The 12616-nt window shown below is 39.2% G+C and overlaps 1 protein-coding gene across 4 annotated transcripts in view; it reads right to left on the reverse strand.

The window, feature by feature from the left end:
• NAB1 (NGFI-A binding protein 1) overlaps positions 1-12239 on the reverse strand; it is a 46579-nt gene extending 34340 nt beyond the window's left edge. For 2 of the 4 annotated variants that reach the window (XM_003733204.6, XM_008999098.5), the window contains exons 1-2: positions 12057-12239; positions 2059-2896 (exon numbers count right to left, since the gene is read on the reverse strand). In XM_003733204.6, the coding sequence (XP_003733252.2) occupies positions 2059-2896; positions 12057-12064 (846 nt within the window). In that variant the 5' untranslated portion in view covers positions 12065-12239. Of the gene's footprint in view, positions 1-2058; positions 2897-11971 lie in introns of all 4 variants that reach the window. The other 2 variants (XM_078327081.1, XM_035304228.3) reach the window with 1 other exon arrangement.
• Between the last annotated feature and the right edge of the window lie 377 nt (positions 12240-12616).

Below are 12616 nucleotides of genomic sequence, written 5' to 3' on the forward strand. Positions count from 1 at the left end.
TTCTAAAACACAAGCCACAACTTCCAAAGCCCCCACCCCCACATTTCAGCCTACTGGCATTCATTTTGAGTATTTCCTTATTTTGGGAAACCCACAGTCTCATTACTTAAATACCATCTGTACCTACTTATCTAAAGAGGCAAAGAGCTCCTTAGCAAAAGCTAAGTGTAAAATAATTCTTTTTGGATTTTTTTAAAGTAGGAAATGATTTTTTTTAAGTCAGGTTAACTAGGTTTATTAATCTTTTAGAAATAATTTTACTTTGATAAAAATATAGGTATTCTGACTCAACTTTGTGTTTCATCTGCTATGTTTTAAAAATTATAAGAAAATTAAAGTATGAAGCTAAAAGTGTCAACACATTTTGCCTTTTGTTTTTCTACTAATGACAGCCATATAGCCTTTTAAGTGGATCCCTCCACTGGTTCAAAGGATACTCCCAAAATAGATCAAGTTACAGATTGGCCATGACTTAAGTCATTCTGCCAACCAATTATCTGAGCTCAAGCTCCAACATTCATGTCTAAAATCATTTATTTAAAAAGATCTGGCTGAGTACAGTGGCTCATACCTGTAATTCCAGCACTTTGGGAGGCCAAGGCAGACATATCACTTGAGCCCAGGAGTTTGAGACCAGCCTGGGCAACATGCAGAGACTCCCATCTCTATAAAAAACTTAAAAAAAAAAAAAAAATTAACTGGGTGTGGTGGCACACACCTGTTGTCCAAGCCACTGGAGAGGCTGAGTGGGGAGGACTGCTAAAGCCCAGGAGGTTGACACTGCACCCACTGCACTCTAGCCTGGATGATAGAGCGAGACGCCCATCTCAAAAAAAAAAAAAAAAAAAGCTATGAAATAGTCTTTTTAACTCTTGAAAACGCATTTATTTTCCAAGCACTTACTAAGTACATTAGACTCTAGGGATATAAAGATGAACGAGACATTATCTCTGCCTTGAAGAAACCCAGAGTATACTGTGAAGCACGACCAGTATACAAAAAAAAGTACAAAAAGGAGTTGAAGTTATTGTGACAGAAGCATATGTAGGGATAAAAATGAAAAGGAAAGGTCATTCTACTTGAAGGAAAAGATAACAGAAAACACTTAAGCTTATTCTGGGCTGAATTTTAAAGGTGATGTGTTGACCAGACAGATGAGAAGACAAGAAATAAATGTCAAAGTTGATAAACACACATAAAGTATGATATGTTATACATACAAAATTTTATATCTATATGCACACACACATATACACATACAAACTTAGGCAGACTATGTCTAGAGTGCTATAAGGATAAAATAAAAATCTTTAATGTCAAACATCAAACCAAAACAATGTTCAAAGCTGTAATTACTACAAAAATGTTTTTTAAATGAAAAGTTATATTTAAAACCCAGTTTTATTTCTTAATTAAAAAAGGAACTGCCTTGCAAATGCAAAGACATTATGCTTTCACTGCTTAAATTCTGCCATTTTTCTAAAAGTCACTACATACCGTAGTTACAAAGCTCAAACATGTTCACGTTCAATAAAAATATACCCCAAAACAGCTGCGCGTGGTGGCTCACGCCTATAATCCCAACACTTTGGGAGGCTGAGGTGGGTGGAACATGAGGTCAGGAGATAGAGACCATGCTGGCCAACATGGTGAAACCCTGTCTCTACTAAAAATACAAAAAATTAGCTGGGTGTGGTGGTGCATGCCTGTAGTCCCAGCTACTCAGGAGGCTGAGGCAAGAGAATTGCTTGAACCCAGGAGGCAGAGGTTGCTGAGATTGCACCACTGCACTACAGCCTGGGTGATAGTGTGGGACTCCGTCTCAAAAAAAAAAAAATATATATATATATATATATATATAAATACACATATATATATATACCCCAACACAATAAATATGGTCTATCTTCACAGAAGAGTTACATGTTGCTAACACCTCCATGCTTTTAATACTGCTTTCAGGGAGTGTATCACATTTGCTGCAAACTATTACCAAACTTATCTCTAATGACTAGCAACATGCTACATACACAGAGAAGAATAATGCAGGCTTTGTACCTCATGGAGTGTGAGATGTTTCCCATCCTTCCTCTTTGAGTCAAATCTGCCATATATTGCACTGTATTTCCGAATTTCCTCTTCTTTGTGTGGATCATCATCGTTCATCTCAAAGATGTGACCAATCATTTTGGCCAACTTCTTGTTGGTTTTTAGCAGCTCTTTCACTTCATTCAAGTCACTTTTCGGCAGTGTGGGGGCCATCCTCTCCACACACTCGGCCACAGAGAGCGCAGCAGCAGCATCCAGCGCCTCGCTGCTCTCCTTTGGGGATGCAGGGGAGCCCAGGTCTGCTGGGGAGAGGCTGTGCTCGCTCTCAGTAGCATGGTGGCCTTGCCAGAGTCTGGAATCACCAACACTCTGCAGTGCTAGGCTCCCGACCACATCTGACTTCGCCTGTCCCAAGCTCTGCACACAGGTGGTGGCAGCACATTTGGGGATTTTTAAATGAGGTTCCCGGGCATTGCTACTCCTTTCATAACTACTGCAGGATATTCCCAGCCATGTTGGCGATCCCTCTGGTAATTTATAGATGGGAATGCTACTGACAGGAAGGGAAGTCAGCGGCTGATTGAAAAGCCCAGGGTTTGTGACCCAGTCTCTTAAAGCCTTCTGCAGCCTTCTAACATGAAGAGGCTTGCTAGCCATGCCCACGAGTGCCATGATTTCCAAAAACTCCTCTTCTCCTGCTTCACAGAGCTGCTGGACATCATCACCACCTTGCTGGATAAAGGCATCAAAATAAGAAAGTAGGTTGGCTTTTTGTAATATTCTATACAGCTGCAACTCGCCCAGAGTCCTGGGTAAGGCCGTAGCCATTACTGTGGATGGGTTCAACCTGCCAAAAAAAAAAAAGGAAAAATTCATCATACTTGTTTCAAACCTCTTTCATCAAATAGGTTAGACTATAGGTTTTAAAAACAAAAACAAGCAGCATCTGCATAGTGACTGACTGTGAAGGAAGCATTCTCTCTACCTACTTTATCTGACTCTGCACTCCTAACAACCTTATAGGTCAGTAACTAAACTGAACTATTCTCCCGAAAGAGAATAACTGGTAAGCAGGAATCTAGAGGTTCCAACTAGGCTCAAACCAAGGGTTCCACATCCCATATTTTTGACTGTATATGGGATTGGACACAGCTGGAGTTATAAATTATCAAATTTAGCAGGAGGTAAGAAGTAGAGTATGCTACCATTTGCTGAATACTTATTGTGTGCCAGGCAATACGATAAACACTTTACGTATGTCTGATTCTCACAACGGCCCTGTGACACAGGTACAGTTATTCCCATTTTACAGAAAAAAAAATGAGAAAGATGAGTCTGGCAGGCAAAGGAAGATCGATTTCAGTATGAATTGGAGGTGAGATAATAGATGGTGGTATGTCTAGGAATCAAGAGAGAAGAAGTAGAGAAAAGTCCAACGAGTAAGTGACAAGATTTGGTGATCACTTAGATCTAAGTGCTGAACAAAGTTACGTTTATTGGCGTTTACTGACGAAGGAAATAGTTACTGTTTACTGTGGTTTAAGAAAAGAGTTACAGGTGACAATGAGATTACATCTGAGAGTTCAGAATTCTAACAGGCATTGGGAACACAGAAAAATAAGGAAGATGGGATTCCCTTTCAAACACACTTGCACACGGCACAGGGTAGAACGCTTACGGAGAACTGCCCTGCATGTATTGGGGAGAGCTGCAGGATAAAATGAGGAGGGCGGGTGATCCCTCCAAAGCAGCAGGAGAAAGCCTAAGACAAAGCCAAGGAAGAAACATACTTTTTAAGGCCAAGCAAGACAAAGAAGTCTGTTCTTAAAGAGACAGAACAAGACTCAGCAAAGTACTTCTTGACCTCTTAGCAGCCTTTAAAAGTTGTTCACAGTTGCCGGGAGACCTCCCACATACAAAGAGGAGTTGGCCAAGTACTTCCATTTAAGAGAAACAAATAAACTTGTTGTAATCAAATGCACTCTTAGGATTAAAAGTACCCTGTAGCCCTCTATGGAGAAAATAACAGAAGGCTAAAAAAAATATGTGCATCAGGGAAAAATGGAAGACCCACTCTCAACTCTAATGGCATATAGTAATAGTTAACTGGGACAATAGTTAACTATTAATAGTTAACTAGGCTTTTCTCTGAAAGCCAAGAAGTCACAGAACTTGGGACTTGTTTTACGCCATCTAACAGAAGGCTACACAAAATTCTAGTCTCAGTCACTTGAAGCCAGGAGAATGGGTGCCCCTACCACTCTAAGCAGTGACTACTAGAAGCCCCATCTCCTGGAACCTCTGTATCATCCACAATCTGTTTTGATCAACTATTTGAGGATCTGTTTTGATCCTCAAATTTTATGTCTCTTTATTTGTAAGGGCTAGCATGGGCATAACCAGGTGACCTGATGACTTCCCAAAAGACAACAAAGACTGAATTAGGGCCCAGTAGCTTCTGCTAACACCCAGGAAATCACCGGGGGTGCTTTTGAAAAACAGTTTCCCAGGTGCCTGAGATGCATCTCAGGAGACTCCCATGATTAGGCAAATCTGACAGACTACACAAGATTCCTACTTAATAAATCCTCTGGGCACCACAAACTGCTACAGGTCCTGTGATGATCCAGGTTAATTCTTTAGGTCAACCTTCACATTCATGCCACTTCAGTCCTCTGGATGAAAACTTGCATCTTCTAAATCACCTAAAGGAGGTTCTACATGTTCTCCCACTCCAGGGTGAGTCTATCATCCACCTGGACACCAACTCACAAAAACAGCTGTCAGGAGTTACAGACCCAAGTTTACGGCTATATTAAACTACATTATACAAATAGAAGGGTTGCTAGAAAGTGTCAGAGGTAGAAGAAAGGAAATTTTCTTTCCCATCATATATGTCATGCAACTCCTCCATAAGCTTTCAATGCAATACTAAAAAAGTACATGTATATCTGTGTATATATGTACACATGATCAAAATAGACTGGGGAAGACCCGGAAGTTCCAGGACACGGTGTTTCCCAGTAGTACACACACTAAGAGAACTGGAACTCTGCAAGCTTTATAGAGTGATGGATTAACTCACCATATGTACTCCTTACATTATGAGATAGAGGAGAGATTAAATGAGGAAACCTGGAAAAATAGTTTTTAATCTTTTTATGAGCAATAAGAAAAATATACATATGTTAGACAAATACAAAAGAGAAACTTAAGAAAAAGAACTAAAAGAACCAAGCTTATATTTTATTCTTCTGAGATAAGGCAATGATTTTAGAAAATAATTTTCAAGTTTTATCCTTTCTTATCTGTACCCATTAAAAAAAAAATGAAACCCCCTAGTTCTTAAGGGAAAGTCCTCTGTATGGGTAAGAAAGTAGTTATGAATATAATATCTCCATAAAGACTGACAGGACTAAGTGTACCTCTCCAAAGCCAAGATAACAGATGGAAGGGAACTAACTGATTCGGTCCCTGGAGGCTTTCTAGAGGCCCATACTTACTACTGGGAAAGGAGTTTTCCTCCTAAGCTTTCGCTTTAAGAGAATGTTTCAGTTTCCTTCCAAACCCTGCTGTGATAATTTAAACACCCACCCTTCATATATTAACTTGATGTGATTTGAAAGAAAACTTCTATGAGATTTTCTGTTTTCATAAAATCTATAACAATTAATGATTCAACATGAAGGTCAAATAAGTCAAAAGAAAGCCTCTACCTCCATCTCTTCAAGCTGAAGAAAATATAAAACGGGTCCTTAACATGTTATATACAGGAAGCTTATAGTATTGTAAAGCCACTCAGCTGAAAACTACCGTTACCTGGCCTTTTCAAGATATCCTGGAACGACCACACTGAGTCTGACTTTTCAATGAATTCCATAGTTAAGAGAAACTAGTTAACTGCATTCTAAAAACCAACCCTGAGACCTGGCTGCCAATGTACAGCCAACTTTCACTTCCACCAGCTTAAATGTTCCTTACCCCGCTCAGTCCAATAAAAAGAATCACAATGATGTTAAGGGAAGCGAGATTAAACAAAAAGCATTAATTTAAGACCATTTGTTGTTGTCTGTTATTCTCTGATCTTTTAAATGGTAATGATTTGTTCCAAAACTTTTTTTAAAAACTCACTGTGTCTTCTTACAGGGTAGCAGCAGCCACCTGCCAGATTCCAACTGTGCTAAGTGAAATAAGGAGCTAGTCTGGTCGACAAAACTACTGGTCAACTCCTGTTTCCCTTTGGAAAACAATTTCCCTGACAGTCTCCAAGCTGGGATGTGAGGATATTTTAACAGCACAGAGGCCTTGAATTGTCACTAGGGAAAAGCAGAACCATTCCTTCAAACCTGCCTCAGGCCAGCTTGTTTTCTGGCCTCATCATCAAAACTCTGAGCCTCTCTCTCATTAACCTCTTTGCTACATGTTATCTATCACTCCTTGAGATGCTCTTCATCTGACTTTGGTAATGCTGTATTATTTGTTTCCCCTACATTCCCTTATTATATTCTAAGTGCAAGAATTCTCCAGATTTTCATAGTACATCTTTTTTCTCTATTGTGTGTCCATAAATTTCTTTTGACAATCTCACCCATTCCCAGGCTTTAATGATCATTATAGGCAGATGACCTCCAAATCTGTATTTGCAGCTTGGACCAGGGCCATGGAGTTACTCCAAGTGTTCTCAAATCCAAATGCACACAAAACACTGGAGTGAAAAAGATGCCTCTCACACAGGTCTCCTTTGTAAATGAAGGTAGACACTTCTATTATTTAGTAACATATGAACTCACTTAAAAGCATAATTGGATTTTTGTTTTTGTCTTTATATGTATTCTCGAAAAACAAATACTAAAAGTAGTCATGAATATTTGCAATTTTTTAATTTAAAACGCTATCCTCACACCTGAAAAGTTCAGAACCATCAGCCCAAATTGTTCTTCTGAACTGTAATTTTGCATTCCACCCGGGCATTGTCAAAACCTCAAACTTGATGAGTCTAAAAGCAAATACATTATCTTATTTACTTCTATTCTTCCAGATTCCTCAGTCTACTCATTCCGACTCTCTTAGCTCTTTGAGTTGCACCACTAGTCTTTCAGTTTCCTGGATTTAAGTAAGTTTGGATTCCATTTTTGCTTTTTGTTCTTTTTTCTTCCAATCTGCATGTCCTTAGGCTACACCACCACTTCTTTCTCTGCCTCAAAAGCACCAAATTCTAGTGCTCATTGCTTCTTGCCTCAACTTTGAAAAAAGCTCCTTCACCTTCAATAGATACCACACTGCAATGCCAAGTTTACAAACTGGCAAACTTCACCACCACTGCATAGAGAAAGAAATCCAAACGACTCATATGGGCATCCCAGACCCAAGCCTGTCTTTCCACCCTTCTCTCTGTTCCTTAGCAAGCCCATATACTTGTGACAAGCAGATACACTGGACATTCCTAAATACGCCTTTCAATTCCCTGCCCCTGTGCCAGGCATCCTCTTTCCCTCCAACCTCCACAGCCCTTCCCAAAATGTCTTTTCCACTGACCCTGGCTACAGCTGCCCTCTCCCTTCTCTAAACTCCGCAACACACTCTCTCTCTCATATTTTGAACTTATTCAAATACATCAAGCACCAAGCCAGTTTTCTGGGAAACAGAGGCAAGACAATCCTTCATGGAGAATCAGGAGAAAGACAAGAAGCAGAGACTTAAACACTGTGGTAAATGCTGTGCAGCTGTGAAGGAGTCATGGTACAAGGCAGGCACCTGCCTGGCTCTGTAGAACAAACCACTGTTAGGTTATAAGCACCCCGAGGGTAGGAAATAGGTTTCATTAATCTTTAATCCCCCGTTATTCTTAGTGAAGTGTTCTATGTTAAATAACATAGAACACTGGAAAGGTTGCTGTGCAATGAAACCCAATGTCTGGGTCGGAATCTGATCAACAACCTTTCATATTCCAAAAGGGAGGCCTTCTGTGTAAACAGGCATCTCAATGAATTGTCAATCCAATAACAGGGCATCCCGTTACTTTACCTACAGTCCTTTCCATTCTCTCATCCTCATTACTTCCTCTTTCTTAAAAAGCTATACGGTGCACTCCTATAACATGGCTGTTCTCCCAAGAAAGCAAAAGATGCTCTCCCCATACAGGAACTACAAGTGGTTAGTGTTACACATTATACATCGAGTCTGGCCACAAAACCTGCCTTTTAAGAATTCAAGTTCAGTCTTGAGATCCTAGTTCTTTTTCTTCACTGTTCCTATAAATGTGGTGTAACTTATCACCAAATTATCTATCTCATAAATGATCCACATACTAAAAGGGATTTATAATCACTATTCTTGCATCTTCTCCCCTCCGTGCTATGGGATTCATTGTTATATATATATATACAAACATATACAGCAATACACATATTCACACACTTCTAGGAGTGGGAAGAAACCAAGGAAAAATCCTAGTAAGGCCTGACTTATTTATGCAGAAAACTAGAAATTCCTTCCCACAACACAGCCTGCAAGTTTTACTTTAAAATTACCTGAGTTAATAGCAACCTCTTACAGACTTGCAAAAAATGTGAAAAACCGTAGAAAGAGTTAAGAGCTCATGAATAATTTACAGATTAAGGTAAATTAGTTCCACCAGATTGTTTTCCTCTTAACATCTAGACAAGATCTGATGCACATTAATGAAAGATTGAGATGAGAAATGGGGATGATGATGAAAATAGGAGATCTGAGGACAGACTACACTTAAAGCTTCTGAAGTACTGCAACTTTAGGAGAGTATAGCTTGAAGGTACAGGGACCTGGGAGAAGGGTGAAATGGGTACATGAGAGGCTGAAACTGAAAAGGTTCATAAAAAGCAGAAGTTTGACTTAGGGAAGGATGAGCTTCTATGTCAGGTGTGTCCCATGTTTTGGCTTTCCTGAGCCACACCAGAAGAACTGTCTTACGCCACACAAAAAATTCACTAACACTAACAAGAGCTGATGAGCTTAAAAAAAACAAAATCACACACACACAAAAATCTCATAACGTTTTAAGAAAGTTTACATATTTGTGTTGGGCTGCATTCAAAGCCATCCTGGGCTGCATGCAACCACAGGCCTTGATATGGAAAAGTTTGCTCGAGGCAATTAATTATTTTTGCTTTTATCCTCATTCTAGAACCCAGAACTCAAGCTAAAATGATTAAACTTTATGGGTTACTTAAGATTGCAGAGTAGCCATAGGTACTAACTCCCATGTAGGTGTTTCAAGTTCCAAATGATTTACCTAGGCATGCATATTAGTAAGTATTCAGTGGTGGATCATTTATAAGTCAAGATACTTTTGGATCTGAGCTGTGAATTAAATATATCCCTTCCAATGAATTGAGGGTAATTTGGTAAATTTAAAATGCTCTCTTGTTTGTTTTTAAATTCTGAATGAAGCTGGAAAAAAAATTTTAGAGACATCTTAAAATTTTAATAAAAATATTCAGTGTAAGGTTAAATTTACTTGGCAAAATTAGAAAAAACTAAATCAGATTTTGCTAAATAACTATGTATTAATTTCATTATAATTACAATAGGCAAATACTAGCATTTCATATAATGGCTGGAAATTCTCAACCAATCAACCAACAAACCATCAAGTCATTCAACAAACATTAAGTAGCCTCTGAGCACTGACTATGCAGGCAATATTTATAAGTTTTTTCACCTTTTCAGAAGTTTCTCTGTAAAAATCATTAAATTAATAAATTAATATGCAAATTAATGGGCCACCCCTAAATACAATGTAAGGAGAAATGACAAACTCTTTGAAAACTTAATGGTATGTTTTAGCTGTGTGAATTCTCCCAAGATGAGGATTACAATTTTTCTCAAGTGTCAACTTCTCAAATTTCTCACTTGTTCCATTAAGCTTACGGAGTATATTCTACCGTTGTATGAGTTATTGAACATGTTAGATCAGAAAGGGAATTTGCATTTAATATAATAATTGTGCTATTCTTCATACTACTGTTCAAAAGGATAAAAGAAGCAGGTAAGATAAAAATAAATCCAAAGCAAAGGGGCTAGCAACCTTCTATTACGCTCAAGTGTGGTATTATTCATTGTGTAAAATGTTTAGCAAATTCCACAATGAAATATGCATAGGTGGGGTGATTACACATCAGCATGATCTTAACTGTTCAAATCATATTATAAAATGGTCACTTCCATCTAAAACAAAGCTTTGCATTTAAAGGTAAATTTTACGGAGATTTCATTTCCAAAAACGCACATAAATAACACCCACAAAAAAACAGCTGCAGGCTTGTTATAATGGAATAAATGAGTCCTAAGTCTTAGGCCAACAGATACAAAAACTTGACATAACCTGGGAGACTAAGGTGGGATAATCCCTTGACCCCAGGAGTTTGAGGTCCACCTGGGCAACACAGCGAGACCCCATGTCTATATTTTTTTAGGAACTGGCATACTTCTGTTTTCATCCAGCTGTTACTTTAAATATTTAAAGTTCATTAACAAATTCTTCAAAGATGTCTCCCACTTTATAATTTCTTCTTTCAGAGAAGCATCCACAGTGCAACCCCCCCACAATCTTCAATAATAAACCAATAGGTTCTTAGCTGTAGTGTAATGAAAAAAAAATACCTAATGCTTTAACTGATTCTCTAATAAGGAGAATAAAAATCTATTAACTTTCCCATATCACAGTGGGTATTACTTACCAGTTATAAAATACAGATTACTCAACTGAATTAATAATTTTGAAATAAGATAATTTATTAGATCAAGTTATTTACTAGATATATAAGCTTACTCAATGTCCTTGTAGCAGCATAGTAATCCTAAGAATTTCTGTCATTTGAATTACATCCATAATTGGAAGGTAGAATAAAATAAAAATCCACCGTGCCTCAATGTTTTTATTATTATTATTACTGATACCTTCACGAGTAACAAGAGACCATCAAAGCCAGGAAAAGAAAACATTTCTAATATGGGAATGGCATATTGACTTTATTGCAAAATGGTAAAAATAAAATTGAAACAAAAAGTTTCTTCCAGAAGTTCTTTTACATTTTCTTTCAAGATCTAATGTTCCAATATTTAATACCCAAAACAGGGATAAAAGAGGCTGACCTAGCCAGCCACTTACAAAGTCTCAAGAAAACCCTTACTTGCATGTTAATACCCATAAGGACAAAATATAATGTTTTAAACTGAATAAAAGGATAATATTAAATGTCTTCAATGACACAAATAAGGAGGAGAAAAAGATAGCCTTGCATCTAAGAGCCACTTTTACTGGCACACAGATTAGATCAGAAGCAGCTCTTTCAGAAAAAGCTCAATCTCCACCCAAAACGGAGAGAGCAAATCCTATGCATCCTCTCTTCTCATACTTCTTATAACCCACACACAAATTACGAAATAGCGTAATTGAATATGTTGTTCAGGGAAAAATCTTCAAAAAAGTGAAAACCTAGGAAGGTAAGTCATTGCGTGCACACTCTAACAACAGCTAAGCATTTCCTACATGACTAATCTATTTTAAATTCGGTTCCTCTGTTCCTATGCAATCTCATATTATCTATTAAAACTGCCAAAATATTTTTAAACAAGATCTGAGAATTCCTCTCTCAGTTTCTGATCTTTGCACTCCTTGAGTTGGCAGACACGTCACTGGCAAACCAACTGGTAGTGACAAGTTACTCCAAATCGACTCTTTAAGATGAAATTTTAAATTAACAGCCATCCCCAAATTTTCCGTGCCTCCCGAATCTCAGCGAGCGAGGGGTTAAGTACACGCAAGTCCTCCCGATCACTTGCTGAAAAACTTGGTCTGCACAATCTACAAATGGATATTCCATTTCAACCATCCCTTTCCCCCAAATCCTGCAATATCCAGGCTTATCAGAAGGGTCGTTACCTATCTCAAGCTTTGGAAACTCTGAGCTTGCAGACCACAAAGATTTGATAGTATTTTCCATGTTTCTCCATAATAGGTCACACACCTCTGCATCCAAGGCTTGTATGTCCCACATGTGTTTGCAAATTCCTCAACGGCCTTAGAGCCACAAAGAGTCTCTCGCTTCCCTGCACCTCGGTGCCAAGTTTCTGTAAGCCACTTCCATGCAAAACTCTCCTTCCGCTTTTAAAAAGAAAACTACATTCGCAAGGGGAGGGTACCCAAGAAGAAAATCGAGACGGTAAGAACAGCACTTTTATAAAGTAAACAAACAAAAAGCCTGCCTTGACGAAGGCGCCTGCAAAACTCTGGGGCCAGCGCGCACAACCCACATCGCACACCCCCACAGCGCCCCGCGGTCCCTCCGAGCGCCGCGTGACGCCCCCAGCCCGGTTAGCAGAATGGACTCAGCACCCCCGGCTTTCTCGGATGGAAAATGCACAATGCACGAGTCAGGGCCGCGCTCCCCGCTCCCCCGGCAAGCAGAACATCTCCGGGTATCGCCCACACGAGCCCGGGGCCGCCCTCTTCTTCCGGCGCCGGCCGCGCGGAGCCCGCTCCACCGGACACCGCCCCCAAAGTGCCCGCGCGGCCCCGCGACTCCGC

Source organism: Callithrix jacchus, chromosome 6, assembly GCF_049354715.1.
Source record: "Callithrix jacchus isolate 240 chromosome 6, calJac240_pri, whole genome shotgun sequence".
Classification (NCBI taxonomy): domain Eukaryota; kingdom Metazoa; phylum Chordata; class Mammalia; order Primates; family Cebidae; genus Callithrix; species Callithrix jacchus.